We start from the raw sequence: 23,027 nt of genomic DNA, 5'->3' as shown, positions 1-23,027 counted from the left end.
TACTTGTGTGATCTAAACGTCTTATTGGAATCAATTCAGCTTAAGGGCTTCCCATGGGTTCCCAACCAGTGTAGCATTGATCAAATATACAATAAATATGTAATAAACAAACTGCATCATATCCATCATATCAGAGGTGAACCACACTGACTGGTCCAGATTCAATTCTTTAATAAAAAGCCAGCATCTGCCGTATTTATTGGCAAACCAATATATGTATCTAACCTAATCTAAAATGTGGACACAGCTTTTTCTATGTTCTTTTCTCTCTGTGTTTAAAAAGTGTTAGGTGGAGGCTCGGGGGTCGAAGGTCAAACTCACATAGATGTTCTTCATGTCGGCCACTTGGCATCTGACGGTGTAAAACTCCTCAGCTGTCTGACTGACGTGGTCACAGTCCTGCAGAAGAAGAGTTACAGTCAGTCACATGGTACAGAAACAGTCCAGTGTTGAGGTTAATTCACTACCAGCTATTCTGTAACACTGGTATTAAACTGTATTGACCTGAACTATTAAGTACTTCATGAAAACATCCTTCATACATAATGTGCATTCAAGGATGTAACAACATAGTATTAATGCGCACTTAAAATGTTTCTGCAGGTCAGTGGTTCTTAAACTTTTTTCATCAAGTCTTTCCTCCTCTCCCACCACATTAACAGTGAACCTGAGAGTTAGATATGCTTTGTTATATTTTATAGACTTGTGTTTTGAATGTGGATCAGCAGCAGACTTGTTTGTATGTGAAACCTCACCTGCTTTTGTTTTCATCCGTCAAAAACTTCTAACTTCAAAAACTTTCCATCTTTCCACTAGTAGGTAACGCAACATTACTTGTCTTTTCCGTTGTCAGTCCCAACAAATCGTGCTTATGTAACCTGGCTTTATTTTTTTAAATGTGACAGCGTAATGGCAATACGCTCTGTTTGTTTATTGTTTGTGTATTGTTGAATTGAGCCCAGATTCTTACCAGAGAAACCACGTTGTTGGTGATGACGCCTCCAAACAGAGTCTTCACTGTGTTTTTCTGAGGGGAAAAAGGGAACGAGTTGAAATGTTAGACATGTTTCAACAGAGCTGCTTCACATTTTTATTCAACTCCAAAATGTTTTGTTGGCTAGCTGCAACTATCACTCAGGACTTCTGTAATCAGGAAATTTGTTATTGGACTATTATTCGTCCAAAGGTAACAATTTTCATGACATTTCCACAACTTTTTGGATATACTGTATATGATCTCCCATAACTTTCCCAGGCCTGGAAAACACAATGCGCACCTTCAGTGATGTTTCCAGGATTAACATTTTGTAACATGGCTTGGCAAATAAATTAAACTTGCACTGTATGGAAGTCTCTATCGTACAGACTGTGTTCTTTTGTGAAGCATTCCTTGAACTTGACTTGTGTTGGGGTGAGGTGTGTGTGTGTGTGTGTGTGTGTGTGTGTGTGTGTGTGTGTGTGTGTGTTTACCAGGTCCTGGGACATCTCCTCTATCTTGGTGATGAGGTCAGTGAAGAACTCAGTCATGTCCTTCTGCTCCCCGGTGTTCAGAGGCTGCTTGTCCATGGTGTAGGTTTTACAGAAGGGCCGCGGGTTGTACGCCTTCCTCTCACTCTCCTGCACACACACACACACACACACACGCACACGCACGGAGGGAGGGGTGGAGGGAGGATAATCAATTTGGGAAAAGAGTTGCGTGGTTGATTAAAATTTACAGTGTAGTGAGTATCTGCAGAGTGTACATAACTGAGAACAGAGTTAAGAACAGCACAACTAAAATGTAAACAATTTAACTAAATAAAGATGTCAAAATACAAAGTTACATTTTTTTTGCACTGATGATGGGGCAACTCATTTTGCACTTTTCCACTTGAGCATACATAATTTTGTTGGTCAGTTGTAGAATAAAATTGTAACTTTGCGTTTAACGTCTCATTTCAGAAGGGTTTTGCTTCCATCTGTGAGTGTAAGATCCCATTCCATCTAGACTTACATTTTTGGGCCTAAGGTCCCAAGTTTTTCACAGCTACACCATCAGTTTGTACTATTCTGAATAATTTAAATCACTGACCGTTTACCAAAACACAGAATGTGATGTACCAATCCCTTGTGCCATAATCCAGGGCGAGTATTCATACAGAAGCCAAATTCAGATGACATAAGAATGATGGACAAACCCACAAATGGTTAAAAACTCAAACTTGTAAATCTACAAGATGATGAAAAACTCTGATGCCAGTTGGGATGATGGCATTTCTTAATTGATTAATTTAATCTAAGACAATTCTGCTAATAAGTGAGAGAGGATTAAATGGAAATCCAGAGGACAGAGATACTGCTGGTCTAACTGTAACTCACCATGAGATAGGTGAACATCTTCTGCAGCTCCAGCAGGGTCGTCTTGTGTTTGATTTCCTCTGCATACTGCAAATACAGACATACAGGATGAGAATTTAAGCTCTGTAATAACACTTTCAGTAGTTACTCAATAATTTTGAACTAATGAACTAGGTATTGTAAACAAAAGTGGTTTGCTCACAGTTCATTTTGTTATGCTAGGCTTTCTAAGCATGAAGAGCTGCTGGCTATCAGATGTTTCCTTATACCCATATACGTATCCTTACGTTTTGGGGTCATGTCCTGTAGTTGGTTTGGATTACATTCACACTCCTAAGAAATGTTCAAATGGCATTACTCTCGCCTGCCCGGGCAAACCCAACTAAAGGGATAAACCCTCCAGAGTTTGAATCAAGCTCTCACGTGCTCGGTGTGAGCGGCCCTGAGCTTCCTGCCTGGCCGGCAGGCACTGACCTTGGCTGTGAAGACGGCCTGCCGGGCCTCAGGGATCATGTAGAGCTGTTGGATGGTGGAGGCCAGGTAGCAGGTGGCTCCCAGGTTGGTCAGGCCCACGAAGCGACACTCTGCTCGGACGTCGTCGTGCGGCCAGTAGTCCCACTTGTACGGAGCGTGAGAGGCTGGAGGAAACAGCAGGAAGAAGCATTACATCTCAAATATCCACTTAATTTTAACAAGTCATGGCTTTGCTGGAGTAATTGGTGCAAGTTTCACCTCATATTTTTTTAGACCATGGCAAATTTTTGGCTACGGCTGGTAAATGTCAATTCAACCAGATATTTTGACAGGTAATGTCTTTTTCTGTACTAAAAATAGTTCTAACTGTAAAATAGTGAACAAAATTATAATATCAGTGAGCATTTGACTGCTGTATTCTGCTTAAGAAGTTAATAATACATTTTATTTATATAGCACTTTTCAAGATACTCAAAGACAGCGTACAAATATATAGCATGTATATAAAAAACTATACTATATAAAACCGATAAGATATGATACAATAAGATATGATAGCACTTTATTGATCCCCTATAGAGGAAATTCAGGAAATGTATGTATGTATGTTATTTATGTATGTAAAACTATGTAAAAACAAACAAAAACATGGAATAGATCAATGAACTGTTTTTGTGCCCTCCTGTTCTCTCTGCATTCAAGAGATTTTCCCCTTGGGGCGAAGACAGATTTTTTCTCCCCAGCAGAGGTGGAGCTCACCCTGCATGTGCTGGGACATGACCCAGTTGTGCAGCAGCCGGTAGTTCTCCACCGAGCCCTTCACCGTCTCCACCAGCAGGTCGTAGGCGGCGGCGCGGGCGGCGTGCGACTTGCACTTGGGCTGCGCGCGGTCGGCCAGGCTGGGCAGCAGGAACAGCAGGTTGTGGACGTCCCGCAGGAACTCCTGGCCCTCGCGGGAGAACTTGAAGGGAGGCTTGTGTTTCAGGACGCTGGTGGCGAGGCGCAGCAGGCCGGTCAGCCCGTCGTCCTCGATCGTCCCGTCCTGCTGGTCCAGGATCTCCCGGCTGCAGGACACAGGAAACCAGATATTACCATAATGCCATTCAGTACTGAGCAAAAGTCTTAGGCACATGTAAAAAAAATCCTGTAAAGTGAAGATGCTTTCAAAAATAATGAAATGAAAAGTTTGTAAATATCAAAAAACTTACTATAAAGAGCAGTGTACTGACACACTAATGCAGAAGACAAATAAACAGACAAAATTTATATAAAAAAATCCAGGGTGCCTAAGACTTTTGCACAGTAGTATACATACACAATACATGACAATAAAGACAAAAACAATTTAAAAAAAACAGCCCTTTATGAGCTTTTAAGAAAATAGAGGAAGTTTCTCCATGTCTCTCTTGTTTCTTTATCATAATTCTCTAACCTTCTAGTTAACATAATTTCATATGAAGTTGTTTTAATCAATAAACCTATCCATTTTGGATAAAGTGGTGCTTTAGCACTTTTCCAATATTTACGGACAAACCTTAGTGTTGTTATAATGCCCAAACACAATATTTTAAACATTTTAAATATTTGTCAGCTAAAAGGCAAAGTCTGTTTCTTGGGAATAGAAAAACCAAGGATCTCTTCCATAATCCCCAAGATTTTTCCCCACAAAGGATGGACCACTGGACATGTCTCTCTAGTTTTGTTACATCTGATGGTTGTTTTATAGCTGTGCTTCCACACTGCGAGCAACGACATCAACAAGTAATTTCCTACAGAGCTGAGCGACCACCAGGCTGCTGCAGCTACACACTGGGAGGTTCATGTCATGCTGTGAACTGGGTATGATGAGATGCTAATCAGAAAAAATTAGAATCTACTTAACACATTCTTATCTTATAATTCATTGCATACAAAAAGCTGATGTATAAAGTGTGTGACTGACCTCCTGATGCAGTCGGCCAGGTGTCGGGCCAGAGCGTCCAGGTCCAGCAGGGTCGTCTGCACCGAGCCAGGCAGCCACAGAGAGGGAGACACGCTCTGATAAGTTTAAATACACCCAGACTATCAACAGCTTCAATACACACCAATACTATCAACAGATCAATAACACACCAATACTATCAACAGCTTCAATACACACCAATACTATCAACAGATCAATTACAGACTGAATCTATCAACAGTTTAACTACAGACTGAATCTATCAACAGTTTAACTACAGACTGAATCCACAGTATGCTGGTCAGTTGGTTCCTACCTGGCTGGCATCTTTAACATGGATGTTATCAATGAGTTTACAGAGCAGCCAGAAGTATTCTTTACAGCCCGTCCTCAACATGGGCTCCTCCTCATAGTCCTCCACCTGTAGAGGCACACACACACACACACAATAACACACACACACACGTTAAGAGCAAATTCCCTTGTTCATAGTCAAATACAAACATTCTGAACTTGAAGGAACAATCAGTTATAAAGACTCTTCAGTAACATCTAACGGCGGCCATAGGAACTACAACAACATCGGCTGTAGCGTTTTCTATAGTGTTTCTATAGTCATTCATAGCAGCTGAAAATGGAAATGAAAAGTTTTTTTAAAATCAAATGTGATCACAGACAGAGAATTTCCACCAAAACAGACCGTACAGACCGGACTGCTTGTTTAGAAAGCTTGAAATCTCAGCAGCCAAATAGTGGAGCGACTCGCACTGATCAGCAACACTTGTGAACCCCCGCTGATATATTGTGGTTATTTTGTGCAACGAGCCAGTAAATGAAGAAATAATAAATTTTGCACACCTAAAAGTCTTTGAGTGACAGTTGCGTAGGACAAAAACTGAAAAGGTAGATACTGAAAGAGAAATACACTGTCTACACTTGCATGATACTTTATTGTGAGTTAATTATGCTTGTGTTGATGCTATGAATGCTGGTACATTTTGTTTGTGGAGTTTTTCTACTCTAGCAGGTAAACAACTATCATTTGGAATCCTATTCTATTCTAAATATCTGGTTGGATGGGAAAATAGCCAAAGCGGCCGGTGGATTTTAGAACTGAACATCCACTGTGGCCTGCAGACGAAAAGAGACTTTCTTGCAGTCTCACATACAGACGAGCTCTGAGCCAAATCACTTTACAGTCAGACGACACAGAGCAACAGAGATTGTTTTTCTGTGTGAGAGAGCAGCGATGTCTTGGCTGAACAACTCACATCACAGCCGACTGAGCACAGACAAACATGAAAGAAACTCAGACCAGAACTGCATTCGACCGTAAAAGTAAAACTGTGTTTTGCTGGAGGCTCTGATGTAGAAACAGCTGAAGTAAAGGCCCGTTCACATCTTAGATCAAAAACTATAAACTATAAGGAATCAATGTCGCTGAAGCATTCACACAACATCAATATCTGATCAGTTCCTCAGCAGATGAGGCGTCACTGCAGTGAGCTGCTGAATTCTCCGCCCCTTTTTTCTTACAACTTTAATGTGATTGGTTGAAAGTGTTTTATCATTGTCTCTGCATCCAAAAAATCGCTTTGAGATCGAACCAAAAATATAGTTATAGTTATAGTTATATAACGAAAACTAACGAAAACACGAAAACTAGGTGTGAAAAAACATTTTTGTTAACTGAAATAAAAATAAAAACTAGGCTTTACAAAAAAACGATAACTAACTGAAACTATATTGTGTGTTTACAAAACGAACTAAAATAAACTAAAATTATAGAGAAAATGTCTTTCGTTTTCGTCTTTGTCAATTTATTTCATACATAAGCCTAGTATTTTGGGTGGCTATGAAATCTATCTTCCAATTTATTTTTTTTTACCTTTTTGAATCTCGCCCCTGACAAATACCCCATATTACAAAAAAAGACTAAAACTAACACTGAAACTAATAAAAACTAAACTAAAACTAAGCATTTTCAAAAAATAAAAACTAAACTAAACTAGCAAACCCGCTTTGAAAACTAATTAAAACTAAACTGAAATTGAAAACAAAAAGTCAAAACGAAATAAAAATAAAAACTAATGAAAAATGCAAAACTATAATAACCTTGGTGGGAACACAGACTTTCTATTTACTTATAACGATTGAAATCTTTTTATAGTTATCTTTATAGTTAGTGTTTGGTGTGTACCAGTCTCTCCAGCATTAATCCCATCAGAGGGACAATGTCTCGTAGAAAGACACTGGACTTCACTGTAGCAAAGCTCAAATTGAGCCAGATCATCGTCCTTCAGGACTACTGACACAGAGTGTAGCTTGCAGACCGGTTTCTTAACCATCATAACTGTGAACATGTGTGGACTTGTATGATTCCTAAGGGTCAGTTTGAGCAACGGAAACAAAAAGTGATCATTTTTCGGAGTAGGTGAGGATATTCTGGCTGGTGTTTTCTCTGAAGGGGTTATTATTGGGGTTAGGTTAAAGACCGGTGTCATTTTAGTTTTTCCTATCACCGTTAACACTGATGAAGTCTAAACCCAGAGCTGCATTTCCACAGTCAGAAGCTCCTGCTGTCTGTTCTGCTGCAGGTTTGAACTCACAGACTCCGACTGCTTTCAAAAACACATTAAAACAGTGAAGAGACAAACCGCTGCGCTGACTAACAACACATCAAGCTGAACAGCAGGTGTGCTGCAGTTTTCCCAAACATGCTTTTATCACACAGCTAATTATCACGTTTAATTGGACTATTTTCACTTTTTCCACGGTTAGTGTGTGCGTGAGTGAGCAGAAGTGTGTGTGTGTATATGTGTGTGTGTCATATACATGCATTTGTGCGTGCATGCGTTTTTGGACATGTTTGTGTGCGCGTGTATGCATGCGTTTATGTGTGTGTGTGTACGTACGTTTGCAGTCATTTTTGTGTGTGTGTGTGTGTGTGAGACCCACCCTCAGTGGTTTGAGAGCCTGTGCGTCCGGCAGGAACTTGAGCAGCGTGGAGGCAGCCAGCAGCAGGAAGGACCTGTTGATGGACTCTCCTCCCTCCAGACCGGACAGAGACAGTTTGTAGAGGCCGTTACACGCCTCGTGCCTCACCGCCGGCTGGAACAACAACACATCACAGTTTAGACAGGCTGACATTAGATAGATTAGATAGATTAGAGATGCAACTTTAAAGGAAAACATCAAGTTCTGGGGAGATTGACCCAGTGATCAACCCATTAAGGGATGAAATGTTAGGGTGAGATCACACCTCCAGTTTGTTTTCTTTGGTCTGAACCGCAGTGGAGAAGTTGACTTTGTTGCATTTTTGTATTTGGCTCATTTAGGTTCACACGTCCCAATTACAAGTCACATGACTCACAAGTAGCTTGTTCATTGGACAGAGTTTTGGTGACCTGTCATCCTGCCAGGACTTTGCTTCCAGTCGCTGTATGTTTGACTAATCATGATGGACTTGTCTCTTCTTCTGTGGTGTTCATACCAGTTAAGAACACATGAAGAAATAGCTGAATATCAGCATCAGTCCAGACTTCATTTTATTATGCTAGGCTGTCAGATGTCAACACCCGTCTCCTTGAATCCATAAAACTAAAGGAGAAAACGCTCCAAACTTCTAAGAAGAAGTCTAAGAACTCCAAACCTGCTGGGTGTCAACCCAGACACTTTCATCAAACTGAAACTTAATTAAGGGTGCTTTCACTTTTGGTCCTTTTCAGCCTCTCAAGTGACCTCAGTCCAATGACTCAGCAATTCTTTGTGCATATGTGAACACGCCAAATGAACTCAGACCCTCGAAAACAAACTGAGCTCAGACCCCAGGAGGTCTGAATGGTCTGATTGATTCCCACTGAAAAGAGAGCTGAGTCCTCTTGTAAGTCCACACTGTGAACACAAAGAGGACCGAGTTCACATGCTGCTGGTTCACTTTTTGGTTCACTTAAAAAGGACTGAGTTCGGTTCCTTTAAAAATAACTATATGTGAAAACACCCGAAAAAAATAAATCTGTCCTTACATGCTAAGACCTCTAATGGCAGTATATTTAAGACATATTAATACTTTTTAAGGCCTTAAACTTAGATAACTTCAGACTTCTTAAGGGCCCGTGGATACTCCGTTTCTCCGCCTCACCTCCGGCACCAGCAGTGTGAGCTTCTTCAGCCAGTCGTGGAGGTGTTCGCTGTCAGCCAGGCTGGACTTCACCATGGAGCAGCAGTGGGCCCAGCTCACCAGCAGCCACATGGAGTAGTGAGTCACTGGTGTTGAAACAAAACCAGTGTCATGATGCGTCCAAGAGTAACGACTCAGATCAATCTGTTTTTCTGCAGCAGGGCTACTTTGATGCATTTTATTTTGTTATTACATTTTGTTGTCGTTACACTTTGTTACTGTCATTTCACTGATGTGTTTGTCAATCTAATTCAGTTGTATCAACATGATTTTGAATGAGATATATTATTAAGGCACACTATTAAGGCATCCATGTTTTCCTTTTCTCTTCTTTCAGTGTTTCATTATTTATGTGTGCAAACAAATTTAACAATATAAATGCCAAAGAAATGTTCTGACTTGTGAATATCGATTCACTAGATAAATTCTCACCTTCATGACGGGACCTGTGGTCTGACTGAGCCTTAAGAACTCTGCGGAACAAACACAAAATATGTATAATCATGTAGAGCTGAACAATTAATAAAAAAACATTTTTAAAAATCAAAATCGCAATATGACCTTCCACAATTTCCAAATCGCAGAAGCTGCAATTAAGTGCTTGAGAGAGAGAGGGGCGTCCAAACTGGATTTCTAAACAAAGTGTTTTAGAGCTGCAGGTAATCTTTGGTCCATGAATCAATAATAAAGTACAATATTGTTGAAAACCTTTCATCAGACTCGAACTCAGTAAATCCTGTTCACTGACATCTATTCTTTTAACAAAATCACTTTTCTTCAATTTTAAAGTTCTAAAAAATGCATGACAATAAAAATGTGTGATATGAATCACAGTTTAAATCACAATTGCAATAATCTGTCAAATAATCACAATTAAATTTTTTTTCAATATCTTTCAGCCCGACAATCATGTTGGTTATATTTAGTATTTAAGTCTAACTTTCCAAAATAAAGTTGAATTAATTTTCAAAGTGTGGTGCATGCTGTCACCTGTGTGCGAGGTTGTCGTAGGTGTACGCCACGTTGATCAGACGCTGGATCAGGTTGGTTCCCTGGACGAGGCTCAGGAACACCTGGGAACAACACACACACACACACACACACACACACAGCAGGTGAGGATCAGATCCCACAATGCCAAGTCTCCCCAAAAAAAACGAGAACAGAGAAACATCTTTACAGCTTGAGACGGGCTGTGTGCTTCAAGTCACATCATCAGTTAAGACACACAGGTTGTTCATTTCCCCAGCTGATTCAACCCGCTCTGTACTACAGACTGTAGCACAGTTTGGACATGATGAGTCAGTCTCACAATGAATTTTAGGGTTTCCCCCACTCATTTTCGTTGGCCAAGTCACTATCTGATTCATCCTGGGTCGGCACATTAACTTCCAGGATCTCTATCCATCCTCTGTTCCTGCATTCTTGTGCTTTGGAATCATACTTTTGTGTTTAAATATTACATCAGACGCACATACTTTGAGATAGACGTATTACAAAGAAACTGAATCACTGATGTTTCAAATTCCTTGATATGATCGCTTGACTCCTACATATTCCTCAGCAAAACATGAAAATTTCCCTCTGGGATAAAGAAAGTGAGTAAATAATAAGCAAGGAAGTGTATCTCTAGGTAGTGTATGTGTTTACCTGTGGAAGAAAGACAGAAAGAAATACAGAAAGACAGACAGACAGACAAAGAAAGAAAGGAGAGATAGAAAAAGGCAGAAAGAAAGAAAAAGACAGCAAGAAAGAAACACAAAGAAAGAAAGACAGGAAGAAAAAAGAAAGAACAAAAGAGAAAAATAGCAAATAAGAAATTAAGTTAGTAAGAAACTAAGTACGAAAGAATTTAAGTTAGTAATTAAGTTTGTGAGTAAGAAACTAAGAACAAAAGTAAGAATATTACTAGGTAAGAAAAAAAAAGAAATAAATGTACTGAGTAAGAAAGTAAGTAAGAAAATGACTAAGTTAGAAAGTAATTAAAGTAAGAAATGAAGTAAATAAGTCAGCAAATATTTACATATCTACCTGGGCAGTGTGTGTGTGTTCACCTCTTGAATCAGTACAGTTAATATATATGTCTACATGTGTGTGTGTGTGGCGGTGTGTGTACCTCGGTCAGGCGGGGTATGTGCAGGCCCTTGCCATGTTCTCCGGTGGCCTTGCGGGATTTGCCGGGCCAGGCTCGTTTGCGCTGGCTGTCTGCCAGGCCGGACCAGGAGAAGACGTCGTGGTAGGCCAGGTCCAGATCGGCCGGGTCCACCGCAAACTGGCAGATCAGCTTCAGCAGGCAGGCCAGGCAGTCCAGCAGCCACTGCACACAACACACACTCTCACTTAGTTACTTATTTGACTTTTTTTCCCAAAATGACACTTATGGCTTTCTCACTCTAAGCTACGTTTTTGGCTACATGGCCTTCGTCAGGGTATGAAAACATCTGATGGGATAAATAAAGCAAGAAAGTAAAAGAAAAGAGAAGAGTGTGTGATTTTAATTTTCTTTAGAAGTCTATAAATGAAAACACCCTAAAGCTCTGAGAACAGGCTGCAATAATTTTCTCTTTACATCCGTTTCAAATAGTCAAACTGCAGGTATTTTTCAATTTTTTAAATATTCTTTCACATGAAAAATATTTTTCTCTTGGAACATTTCAACTCAAAATGAAATAAAAACCCTTACCACTGTCCAGGACTCCTGGTCTTTGGGTTCAAGGATGGCCGAGTTGAAGATCTCCAGGAGCAACTGGAGGCCGCCAGAAGAAACAAACTGAGAGAGAGAGAGAGAGGGAGAGAGAGAGAGAGAGAGAGAGAGAGAGGGAGAGAGAGAGAGAGAGAGAGAGAGAGAGAGAGAGGAAAAAGAGAAAGAAAGAGTAAGGAAGGGAGAAAGAGAGAGACAAAGAGGGAGAGAAAAAGAGAAATAGAAAGGGTGAAAAAGAGAGAAAGAGCGACAGAAAGAGGGCGGGAGAGAGAGAGGAAAAGAGAGATGACTTCCTCATAGACTAAACAACAGACCAGTGTAGTTTTTCACCAGCTCTGTGTGTGTGCGTGTGTGTGTGTGTGTGTGTGTTGTACCTTGCAGCTCCAGGTGTTCTTGCTGTTCTCTATCTGGTCCTCACTGGAGTCGTCAGAGTCTGGGTACAGGTCACTGTAGCTGCCCTGGAACACACACACACACGCACACACACACACACATTAGGTATGGACTGGTTTGTGAGTGTGAATGTGTGTGTATGTACTCTGTGTGTGTGTGTCTCATGGTGGACGTGTGTGTGTGTGTGTGTGTGTGTCTCACGGTGGACTCTCGGTGGATCTATGTGTGTGTGTCTCACGGTGGACTCTCGGTGGATGTGTGTGTGTGTGTGTGTCTCACGGCGGATGTGTGTGTGTGTCTCACGGTGGACTCTCGGTGGATGTGGATGTGTGTGTGTGTGTGTGTGTCTCACGGTGGACTCTCGGTGGATGTCGATGTGTGTGTGTGTGTGTCTCACGGTGGACTCTCGGTGGATGTGGATGTGTGTGTGTGTGTGTGTGTGTGTGTGTGTCTCATGGTGGACTCTCGGTGGATGTCGATGTGTGTGTGTGTGTCTCACGGTGGACTCTTGGTGGATGTCGATGTGTGTGTGTGTGTGTGTGTGTGTGTGTGTGTCTCACGGTGGACTCTCGGTGGATGTCGATGTGTGTGTGTGTGTGTGTGTCTCACGGTGGATGTCGATGTGTGTGTGTGTGTGTGTGTGTGTGTGTGTCTCACATCTTAAATGGTTGCCATGTATACAGGGGGCTTTACATATGTAGGCACGACAGAATAGTGGATTTGATATCAAAATATATGACATCTATTTTCAGGTCTTCTATAATGCTTTATAAGCATTCTACTGTGAAGCTGAGCATGTTCAGTCTGTGTAGTGAGGATTCAGAAGTGTTCTCTAATATTACAACTAACACCCCTGATGTTGTTGTTGTCAGTGAAGATCTTAGAGAGGTGTTCGTTCTAGAGGTCGGCTGTACTTTTGACTACAGCCTAGAGGAAGCCTTTCTAACCAAGATGCTGAAATATCAACAGCTGGAGCAGACCATTTCACAGCTAGGCTACAAGTGTAAACTTTTAGTTTTCATATTTGGCAGCCTGGGTCATGTGCACAAGCTAGTTGTGAGGGGCCTTCAGATGGCTGGTCTCCCTAAGAGAAGGGCCAAGCAGTTAGCGAGGTATTGTTCAGTATCTGCTATCATTGGTAGCTGCTCAATATGGAGAAGGCGTTGCTTTTTATACCCATGAAGTGGATCCTGTCTGTTATCCTTCGACCTGCCACTGTTTTCATCCTGTGTGTATGCAACAATGTGGCTGCCAATTAGGCACTTATGTAACTGACTGACTCAATATCTGACTGCATTAATAGTGTTTATGTCCTTTGTACGCATGTATTTATGTGGACATAAATAAATATTTTAAATGTGTGTGTGTGTCTCACGGTGGACTCTCGGTGGATGTCGGTGTGTGTGTGTGTGTGTCTCACGGTGGACTCTCGGTGGATGTCGATGTGTGTGTGTGTGTGTGTGTGTGTGTGTCTCACGGTGGACTCTCGGTGGATGTCGATGTGTGTGTGTGTGTGTGTCTCACGGTGGACTCTCAGTGGATGTCGATGTGTGTGTGTGTGTGTGTGTGTGTCTCACGGTGGACTCTCGGTGGATGTGGATGTGTGTGTGTGTGTGTGTGTGTGTGTGTGTGTGTGTGTGTGTGTCTCACGGTGGACTCTCGGTGGATGTCGATGTGTGTGTGTGTGTGTGTGTATGTGTCTCACGGTGGACTCTCGGTGGATGCGTCTGTTGGGTTTGCCCAGAGCCTCGATGATCTCCAGAGCGTACAGCAGCTTGTGGGGGCTTTTGATCCTCAGCAGCTCCTTCCAGCACAGACCCTCCCCATTCTACACACACACACACACACAGAACAGGTTCAGTTATTCAGTGGTTGACGGATTAAATTTAAAGGAAAAATCCACCCTTGGATACTCTTACACTGTTAGAGATAATCAATTTGTGATGCATTCCTGGAGTTATTTTGAGTTGAAATTTACTTTTTTGCTGAACCCACTTTCCCTCAACCTGCCTGGTCTACTTCAGTTACTGATTTCCTACATTTCCCAGAATGCCTTTTGACAACTTCCAGAGGAGAGGTGCGAACTTGTTGCTTTTAATCAAAGGTGGAAATTTGGTCATATAAATATAGCCAACTAGTTTGTGAACATTGGGGTTCGTCCATGTTCGCAGTTGCGCCCCTTACTCAAAATTCATCATGTCTCTCTGCTGCATTGCATTCTGGTCTCTCTCCTGCTCCTGCTGGTGGAGAAACTGGTCTCTCTCCTCTTCTACGATGGATTTCTCCCTGTATGATTGTTGAACGTCTCTTGGTGCAAAATGGCGGCTCTAGAAAGAAGCCCTCGCTCTTTGATTCTGAGGGACTGACACCAAAACCTGACGTTTACCGCTGATGTTTTACATCCTGAAACATTTTCTCATATCAAACTCCAACAATCTATAGTGAAACTTCACTAATGCAGCCAAAATCTCCACATCCACCCATGGAGCCCGGCCTTTACAGCTCTGTGACTGACCGTGTCGTCGGAGATGTTCTGGAAGGCCAGCAGCATGTTGGGACAGGTGGGAAGCAGCATCAGCAGCTCCCAAACCCGACGAGACAGGTTCTCTGCATGGAGGTGGAGCTCCTCACACCGCGCACTCTGGACGAACACACACACACACACGTTTAAACACTAAAACTCACCACATAGTACTACACAAATATGATGGAGGTACATGGGGGGACAGAATGCAACGGGGCTTATGGGAAATGTGGTCTTCATTTGGAGAAACACTAGCACTAACAATACCACTGGTGTGAGATAGAGGCGACCAATCGTCTGCACCATGCTCTCATTTCTTTAGTCATTATAGCAAGGTAGCACTATTAATTTGACAATGATATATAGATAAAAATGATACATGTAAACCTTTAAGTACAAATAATTAACATTTCTGGCAATAAATCCCATGCTCTCTCTTGAATCAGTGGTTTGTTTGTGAGAGCACGAAACTTACATGATACCATAGACCTATTAAATGATATTTCTCTGGTCACAGGACTATTGTCAGGACACTAAGACCTGTGTACTCCTTATTTTTGGCTGCTTGGTTGACCTCAGATTTGAAGCGTGTTCTACTGTTGACCTCAAGTCACTCTGTGTATGTAAATAAATATCTAAAGTGTAACTTGTTTCAGAGAGGGAGTGTGGCCTCTCACCTCGGGGCTCTCCAGCGCCCGCTCTGCGTTGGGGCTGGGCGGTTTGAAGCAGGCCAGCATCTCCAGCAGGTCGAACAGCGTGGTGAGGTGCGGCTCCTGCAGCAGCAGCAGCATGGGGATGTGCTCCTTCTGGGGCGGGGGCAGGCAGGAGGCCGGCAGCTGGACGCCCTCCCCCTTCCTCTCCCGCCGCGGAGCGCCCAGAGACACAAACACCATCTGGGACACACAGGAAAATACCTGATGATGATGATGATGATGATGATACACTATCTGTGTTGGACTTCTCAAATGTAAAGTTTCAATATGTAGTAAGCGTTTCACAGACAGTAAAGTACAAAGGCATTAAAACCATGACTAAACCTGTAACTAAAAAAAACTTGCCATGAATGCCTATGAATATAAATTAGCATAAAATTTAATTACAAAAAGATTCAAATACATAAAAATCCTTTTTTGTACAGCAACAATAACACTGTAGCCGTAATACATAACACAATAGTGAACAGTATAAAGCCAGTAGTACAAACTAACAAAACAGTGTGTTTTATAGAAGGGATAATGAACAATGATCGTCATTTTTGCAAAATAAGGGCCCTGAAAGAGCTTATTTTGCAATAATGACCGGCTCTCTGTACCTTATCTTACTTATTACACAGCTAGTATGTACCAAAGACATTAATCATTTGACATGAAATATTGATTTAAAATGATTTTGTTACAAGCTAAAGTAATTTACAAGATTCTGCCAAAAAACTCCAAGGAGTTAGTTAATTTGATTAGAAATCAACTAAATGGACTGAACGTTGTGACTGTGGAGTGATATGATTGTGTGAAACAGCAGAAATATAACAGACCTCAGAATATGTTCATTGGCCAATCAACAGCCAGTATTAAATAAAGCAGTGTACTAAGCTGTTGTTGTTAGTTTGTTAGTTGTTAATGTTAGTTTGGAACACAGAGGTCCACCAGGCAGTCACCTGCATGTCCTTGAAGCCGAGCTCATGCAGAGTCTTCTCATCGTAGTCGGTGGTCAGCTCATGACCGGAGGAAATCATCCGGACCGGTCCCATCAAACCTCCTGCAGGACAGACGACAGGCTTCACACACCGGATCACTTCAGTACAGCGCAGGCAGTCAAAACAATACTGCACGACATGATGATCTACTGACAGTCTGAAAACTGCTTAAGTGATCAAGTGAGGTGCTTTTTATGACTGACTGCACCAAACAGCAGGTCAACATGTTTATAATAAACAATGAGGTGTTGATGCTGCTAATTGACAAATCTGAAAACCATTTAAAGTTGTTAAATGGACAGTTCTCAAACTTTTTTTTAAGCCTCCAGCAGTTTTTTTTTTTTCATTACTTTTGTTGCTAAATAATAAAATAAACCCTATTTGTTCCCTGGCAAAGACAAAATTACAATTAATGTTGATAGGTAGAGAGGCCGACTGGTGATAGTGGTTGTTACGGAAACAAAGTGAGCATCGCACTACCTGCTTTTTTTATACAATCGGCACAAAATGCGGTGCCCCCAAAGTTCAATGTTTAACCCAGGGTGTTCCGCATCTGGAGCATCACGTCATCTGCCTGTTTTTGATGATGTCATAAGGTGATAGCCAATCAGACATTGAGGCTCGTCCTACATGGGATGAACCCACATCAGCATTGCATAATATTCCCTGGTTCCCTACCTATTTTATCTTTCTCTTTTATGTTTTAACATGTCATTTTACTAGACAAATGATGTATTTTTTGTGTTTTATGTGAAGCATAATGAATTTGCCTTGTGTATGAAAGGGTACAGGAGGGATGTAGAGGAAGACAGATTACAGTTGACTTGTGTTTACTGGCTAACAAAGTAATCTTCATCTCTGTTCCAGACCCTGAAACCTTTTGAACCCCCCCCCCTCCTGTGTGTCAGTGGGTGCGAGGATTATGGGAGTGGACCTGGGAAGTCTCCTGGCTGCCGGCTGCTCTGTCCGAACTCCTGCAGCTGGGCCTGCTGGTTCATCTGCTCCTTCTGCAGGTTCTCATACCAGTGTGTGACCTCGGCCCGCAGGTCGGCCACCTGGTCGCTGGGGTACATCTCAATGGTCATCTGAAAAAAACAACACAGGCTGGAGTTAGACTGATATACAGGTGTGATGATGTAATGGGCCGATACTGGCATTAAAACACGGATTTAAAAATAATAATTTGATTTGATTAAGACAAAAGATAGCCTGATACTCCACCTCTGATGGAGTTTGTTTGACTACACATTTATTGTATAATTGATCAATACCACACTGATGTCTACTGAAAGCCCTTAACCCAAATTATTACTTTACTGACTTTATTGTCCCCATAGGGAACATTTATTTTCAGTAAGAAACACACGAGAAACAGCAACCACAACAGGTTATAGTAAACAAACAGTATCAAAATCAAAACAGCACAGAAGTAAAAGTGAAAAACCATTTACCATTTTTCAGCTTATTATGCTGGTAACCCAGATAATTCTACTTTCTCAGGCAGGACAAACCGTATTTAATCCCCATTATTTCTAATTTACAATGTCTTTCTTGATGCAACATAACAGTGAATGGTATTGGACTGTAGTTCCAGGTCAGGTTCACCTTATCCGGCAGGCCGGCGGGCTGGCAGACGATCCTGAGCGGCAGAGACTGTTTGTCGCTCAGAGCCTTCAGGTGGCTGCTGATCCCCGTTCCCTCGATCTGCCACTGCCGCAGGTGGTAGGCAAACCTGAGAGGAGAGGAGGAGAGAGAGGAGGAGAGGAGTGAGAGGAGGAGAGGAGAGGAGAGGAGGAGAGAGGAGAGAGAGGAGAGGAGAGGAGGAGAGAGAGGAGGAGAGAGGAGAGGAGGAGAGAGGAGATCAGGAGAGAAGAGGAGGAGAGGAGAGGAGAGGAGAGGAGAGAGGAGGAGAGGAGAGGAGAGGAGAGGAGAGGAAAGAGGAGAGGAGAGGAGAGAGGAGGAGAGGAGAGAGGAGAGAGGAGAGAGGAGGAGAGGAGAGGAGAGGAGAGAGGAGAGGTGTTCTTAACAATCCAAATGTCAGATTTTTACATCAGATTTCTCATTTTTTGCTCATGTAGTCATTAGAAGCAACAACAGAAACATCTGGGTATTTGTCCCTGGGTAATATCTGGGTAAGAGAAAAGCAACTGTCATGTACAGACACTACACACTATCTGATTTATTCTACTACATGATGAAATCTCCTGTCACGTACCTGCGGCGGAAGGCCTCCAGGTGTGTTTTGAGCATGAGCAGCCCCCGCTCGATGCTGGTCAGGCTGGAGTGAGCGTCCTTCTCCAGGTTGGCTGAAGCCATCAGCAGGCTCTCCATACACTTCCTGATGAACTCCTGCTCCTTCTCCAGGCCCGTCTTACCAGCTGGAGACACACACACACACACACACACACACACACACAAGACAGATAAATACACAAGACAAAACCCTCAAAAAAAGATGAGACAGACAAAAACACGAGTGAAGAAAAAAACCCATAAAAGAAACAAATACAAAACAAGACAGAAAAAAAACAAGACAAGACCGACAGACACAGGCCAAGACAAAACAAAACAGGACAGACAACAGAAGAAGAAAAACAACAAATACAAAGGCACAGAAAAAAAACAAGACATACAAAAACACAAGGACACAAACACAGATGCAGACACACACAAAAGCAAGTTGATTTTCATGTTAAAAATCCATGGACGCATGGTAAAAGTGACAGAATCTTCAGGGGCATCACAAGTTGGAAATGTATTGCTAGATACCAGAATAACAGGAGAAATACTTCAAATCAATGATGAAGCTCTTTCAGAATAAAAACAGTGGGTCTTATACAACTTGCTGTCTTATGTGGCTGTTTTTTAACTTCTTGAATATGTATAATTTCATGTCACTCGCTTTCATCAGGAAAATAAGAGTGTGTGTGCAGAATACACGTGTTTTGTGGATGTGAGTGCTGGAGGTGAACTGACCGTTGATGTAGTAGGAGTTGATGTACTGGATGGCGGCGCGGCTGATGTCAGCAGACTGAGCTCTGAGAGCGATGCCCCACAGCTGGTCCATCCCACACAGCTGGAGACACAGAGGACCGGAGAGTCGGTTACACCTTGACATCGTTATCAAATCCGATTCCAGTGAGATCACATCGCTGTATGTCCACACTTGGAAACAGCTGCTACGCGTCTTCTGGAGTTGGTATGTATACAAATGTGTCCTCCTCCATGTCTTTACATGCAATGTGAGCAAAATCCGAACGGACGCTCTAGTCAACGGCTTGTTCTCGCGCGGAGAAACAATCAAGGTGTGTTTGAGCCAATCAGCGCCTTTGTGGGCGGGACTAAAGTTTGAACCATTTGTGCAACGTTTTTTCATTGCCGTTTCGGCAGAATAATATTTGTTTAAATCTCCCCGTTAACCAACATAATTGTCTTTGCAAAGACGATAATTTTGTCAAAATTGACTGACATGCTTCGGCCGGATATGTCAGTCACTGTCAGTCACTAATGATTGGTTTGGATAAAATCAATCCCCCCACACAGAAAACGGTTAACTAGGAGGAAATGTCAGGCTGAATAATGGAGAGGGAACAAAATGGTCGTTCAGTCTGAATATTAGGCTGGTATCATGGAAGAGCATACAGGATTTAATTCTAACCAAACTGTACAGCAGCTGATTTCACTGACTAGTGTAGCCAGAGGCCCGGGGTTTAGAGGGAGCCGTACATCCTTATATACCTGGATACCTTAGTTTGTCATCAGATAAGATGCAGATTTTCTCTGCTCAAACTGAAGCTCAGCTGTGAGCAACAGAGAGAGGACGAGCTCAAAGAGCTCAAGGAGCGTTACATCATTCTGGTTGCTATGCAACACAAAGTTAAGATAACCTGAAGTAACAAAGGATAATGCTGAAAATAAAACTGGATGAGACAAAGTGAGCGATGTCTCTGCTTGCTCTTATAGAAGAGGATGAGGAGTCCACTCTGAAACAGAGGATGAGGTGTTTTTTCATCTCCACCTGCATAGTTCCTGTTCAAGGCTGTTTTCACCTCACAGAGGAGCAGCTTGACCTGCTTGTTCAGCTTGTGAAACAGAGGATGGTGACCTTGACATAATGTGCGGTGCAACTGAAGTGGAGACAGCCACCAAAACACACTACATCCTAAACATGAGGAATACAGTTTGGAGTCGATGCACGGCTACCACACCCAAACACCTGGGGAAAAACTGTTTCTCCATGGACTGAAACACTGAGCAGGTGATGCAGAGGATGATGTGCAGAAACACATCAAACAGCTGTGTGTGTGTGTGTGTGTGTACTGCAAACTGAAGTGAACGCATCTCTCTGGCACTTTATTTTACTGCTTGCTCCATTATAATGTTTATCTGTATTTTATTATTTTATCTGTATTTTATTTTTAATATGAAGCACATTGCATTGGATACTTTCACACAAAACGTTCTGCATAAGAAAAGGATGATTGATTGACATTGAACAGATTTTTGTCAGGTCTGGCAGCTACTGACTGAATCGTAGCTGTATATGCTTCCGTGTGTGTGAGTATGAGTGTGTGTGTGTGTGTGTGTGTGTGTGTGTGTGAGAGACGGAGTGTGTGTGTGTGTGTGTGTGTGTGTGTGTGTATGTACCTCACAGCTGGAGGCGTTGTCCAGGGCGCTGGTGGCCAGGCGGGCCAGGTTACACAGGTGCTGGAAGAGGTTGAGGCCCGTCATGCTGATGGTCTCTGGTTTCAGCTGGGGCATCTGGAGACACACACACACACACACACACACACAACGCCATTAACACACACACAAATACACACACCACCGTTGGCACACTTAGCACACCAATGTCAACACACAACTACTGCTCAGGAGCAAACACTGGAGCGATGCAATTTGTGAAATAAGTTGTAAAACACATTCTGGTATATTCCGGTAAAGAGAACCATTTGTAAAACTCCCTGATTTTCCCTGATTTCCCAAGATAATTTATCAAATTCCCCGACTTTCTCTGTTTGGAATACAAAGCTTGAAATGACATGATATTCCAGAAATTCGAGGACCAGAGGGAAGCCTACAGTCGAGAATAAATCACCAAGCTCAGGAAGGTTTCCGATGTCGGTCAAATTTTGCAAACTTGTGAAAATATTTGAGAACAAATGTTTCTTTTTCCCATACAGTGTGTGTGTGTGTGTGTGTGTACCTTCTCCAGGAACAGGTGTTTGTAGGTCTCCATGCCCATGGCGTGCTGGTCCTTGCTGCGGACCTGGTTGAGGAACCAGTGCAGCGCGTCGTCGTAACACTCAGCGTCCTCCACCAGGCAGTGCCACAGGATGTCCACCTGCTCCAGACTCAGTCCTGAGACACACACACACACACACACACACACACACACACACACACACACACACACACACACACACACACACACACACACACACACACACACACACACACACACACACACACACGTTTAAAAAAAAATCCCTCCCACCTCTCTCCCTGGCTTTTATCTCTTATTTCTTTTCCTAACACTTCTCTAGCTGACATCATCATCCTGGTGTCACAGGATTATTTCCTACATCCTACATAAAAAATGTTATGACTTTTCCATAATTTTCTACCTTTCAGTGCACTTCTATGTCCTAAAAAAAGAATACATTTTTATTTGTAAAGCACTTTTCATCAACTTAACATAAAAAAGGAATATATGTAAAAAAAAAAAAAAAATCTCAAAGAATTAAGAGTACTTAAAAATAAAATGCGAACAACAATACAGAAACAACTATAAATAAGAGAACAAATAAAGAGTTGAAATGAATTACAGATTAATCCCCTCCTGGTTTGTTAATGTTGTTTTTCTAAAGGGGTAAACAGGTAAACAAATTCTCTGATTTCCTCTCCAGTTGGGCTGAAAACCATCTGATGCAATGAAAGTGTGAAACAAGTTGGAAAATACATTCTGCTGTATTTATGTAAAGTGACCCAATTGTAAAATTCCCTGATATTCCCTGACTTTTCCCAGATAATTTATCAAATTCCCTGACTTTCCCCTGTCTGGGGTACACATCCCTAAATTCCATGATATTCCAGAAAAGTCATGACCAGAGGGAATGCTGTGCCTTTATTGTCAGGGCAGAATGGCTCTGACCCTTGACCTCCTTGCCATTGTTTGTTTTTGTAATTTTGCTGATCTAGGAGTTGAAGCTGCTCCTTCCGTTGCACTCTCTGAAAGTTGCTCGTCAGCTAAAATGACATGAGACTTTACTGTTCACCGTGGAGGAACTGGGTGAAATTTGGTAACATGGTATTAGGTTACAGTTAGGTTTCATCACCATCATCCGTTTCTCAAGGTGAAAATTATGTCAAGTTTCAGTTTTGCAGCTTGGTCTGAAAGTATCGGCCCAGTTGGACGGTTTGAATTACAGGTGGTGTCGCTCTGTCCTGTGTGTCCTGCCCAGCACTATGTCCACAGCTATACCTCTACATATTCTCTCTCTCTCTCTCACACACACACACACACACACACACACACACACAGAGACACACACACTAACAGCGTGGGCATTGTTCTGGGTAGAGCAGCTCAAGTTGCATAATGAGGTCTATTTCAGCACCGCTCCCAAAGAGAAACTCGCAACCAAAGACACAAAGAGTTCATTTCCAAACTACAGTATAATAAGCTTCATTTAGGAAAAAAAAAAAATCTGATTACGCAATGGGTAGTTTGAGCCGAGCAACACGATTGGTCACAGACCCATCCCAACTGATGCTGAT

At 42.2% G+C, this 23,027-nt stretch overlaps 1 protein-coding gene across 1 annotated transcript in view; it reads right to left on the bottom strand.

Annotated features, from left to right (window-relative positions):
* usp34 (ubiquitin specific peptidase 34) overlaps positions 1–23,027 on the bottom strand; it is a 91,583-nt gene that overhangs the window by 31,459 nt on the left and 37,097 nt on the right. Inside the window, exons 21-45 of the mRNA XM_078290899.1 lie at positions 21,454–21,608; positions 20,895–21,008; positions 19,224–19,323; positions 18,463–18,625; positions 17,853–17,979; positions 17,182–17,332; positions 16,209–16,309; positions 15,232–15,447; positions 14,546–14,671; positions 13,736–13,858; positions 12,012–12,095; positions 11,620–11,706; positions 11,053–11,253; positions 9,927–10,009; positions 9,369–9,409; positions 8,898–9,022; positions 7,715–7,867; positions 5,073–5,177; positions 4,757–4,812; positions 3,574–3,878; positions 2,815–2,978; positions 2,362–2,427; positions 1,471–1,617; positions 971–1,027; positions 322–399 (exon numbers count right to left, since the gene is read on the bottom strand). Of these exons, the coding sequence (XP_078147025.1) occupies positions 322–399; positions 971–1,027; positions 1,471–1,617; positions 2,362–2,427; positions 2,815–2,978; positions 3,574–3,878; positions 4,757–4,812; positions 5,073–5,177; positions 7,715–7,867; positions 8,898–9,022; positions 9,369–9,409; positions 9,927–10,009; positions 11,053–11,253; positions 11,620–11,706; positions 12,012–12,095; positions 13,736–13,858; positions 14,546–14,671; positions 15,232–15,447; positions 16,209–16,309; positions 17,182–17,332; positions 17,853–17,979; positions 18,463–18,625; positions 19,224–19,323; positions 20,895–21,008; positions 21,454–21,608 (3,128 nt within the window). The remainder of the gene's footprint in view (positions 1–321; positions 400–970; positions 1,028–1,470; positions 1,618–2,361; positions 2,428–2,814; positions 2,979–3,573; positions 3,879–4,756; positions 4,813–5,072; positions 5,178–7,714; positions 7,868–8,897; positions 9,023–9,368; positions 9,410–9,926; positions 10,010–11,052; positions 11,254–11,619; positions 11,707–12,011; positions 12,096–13,735; positions 13,859–14,545; positions 14,672–15,231; positions 15,448–16,208; positions 16,310–17,181; positions 17,333–17,852; positions 17,980–18,462; positions 18,626–19,223; positions 19,324–20,894; positions 21,009–21,453; positions 21,609–23,027) is intronic.

The sequence above is a fragment of the Centroberyx gerrardi genome, chromosome 3 (assembly GCF_048128805.1).
Source record: "Centroberyx gerrardi isolate f3 chromosome 3, fCenGer3.hap1.cur.20231027, whole genome shotgun sequence".
Lineage (NCBI taxonomy): Eukaryota > Metazoa > Chordata > Actinopteri > Beryciformes > Berycidae > Centroberyx > Centroberyx gerrardi.
This window is presented reverse-complemented; position numbering and strand designations above follow the sequence as displayed.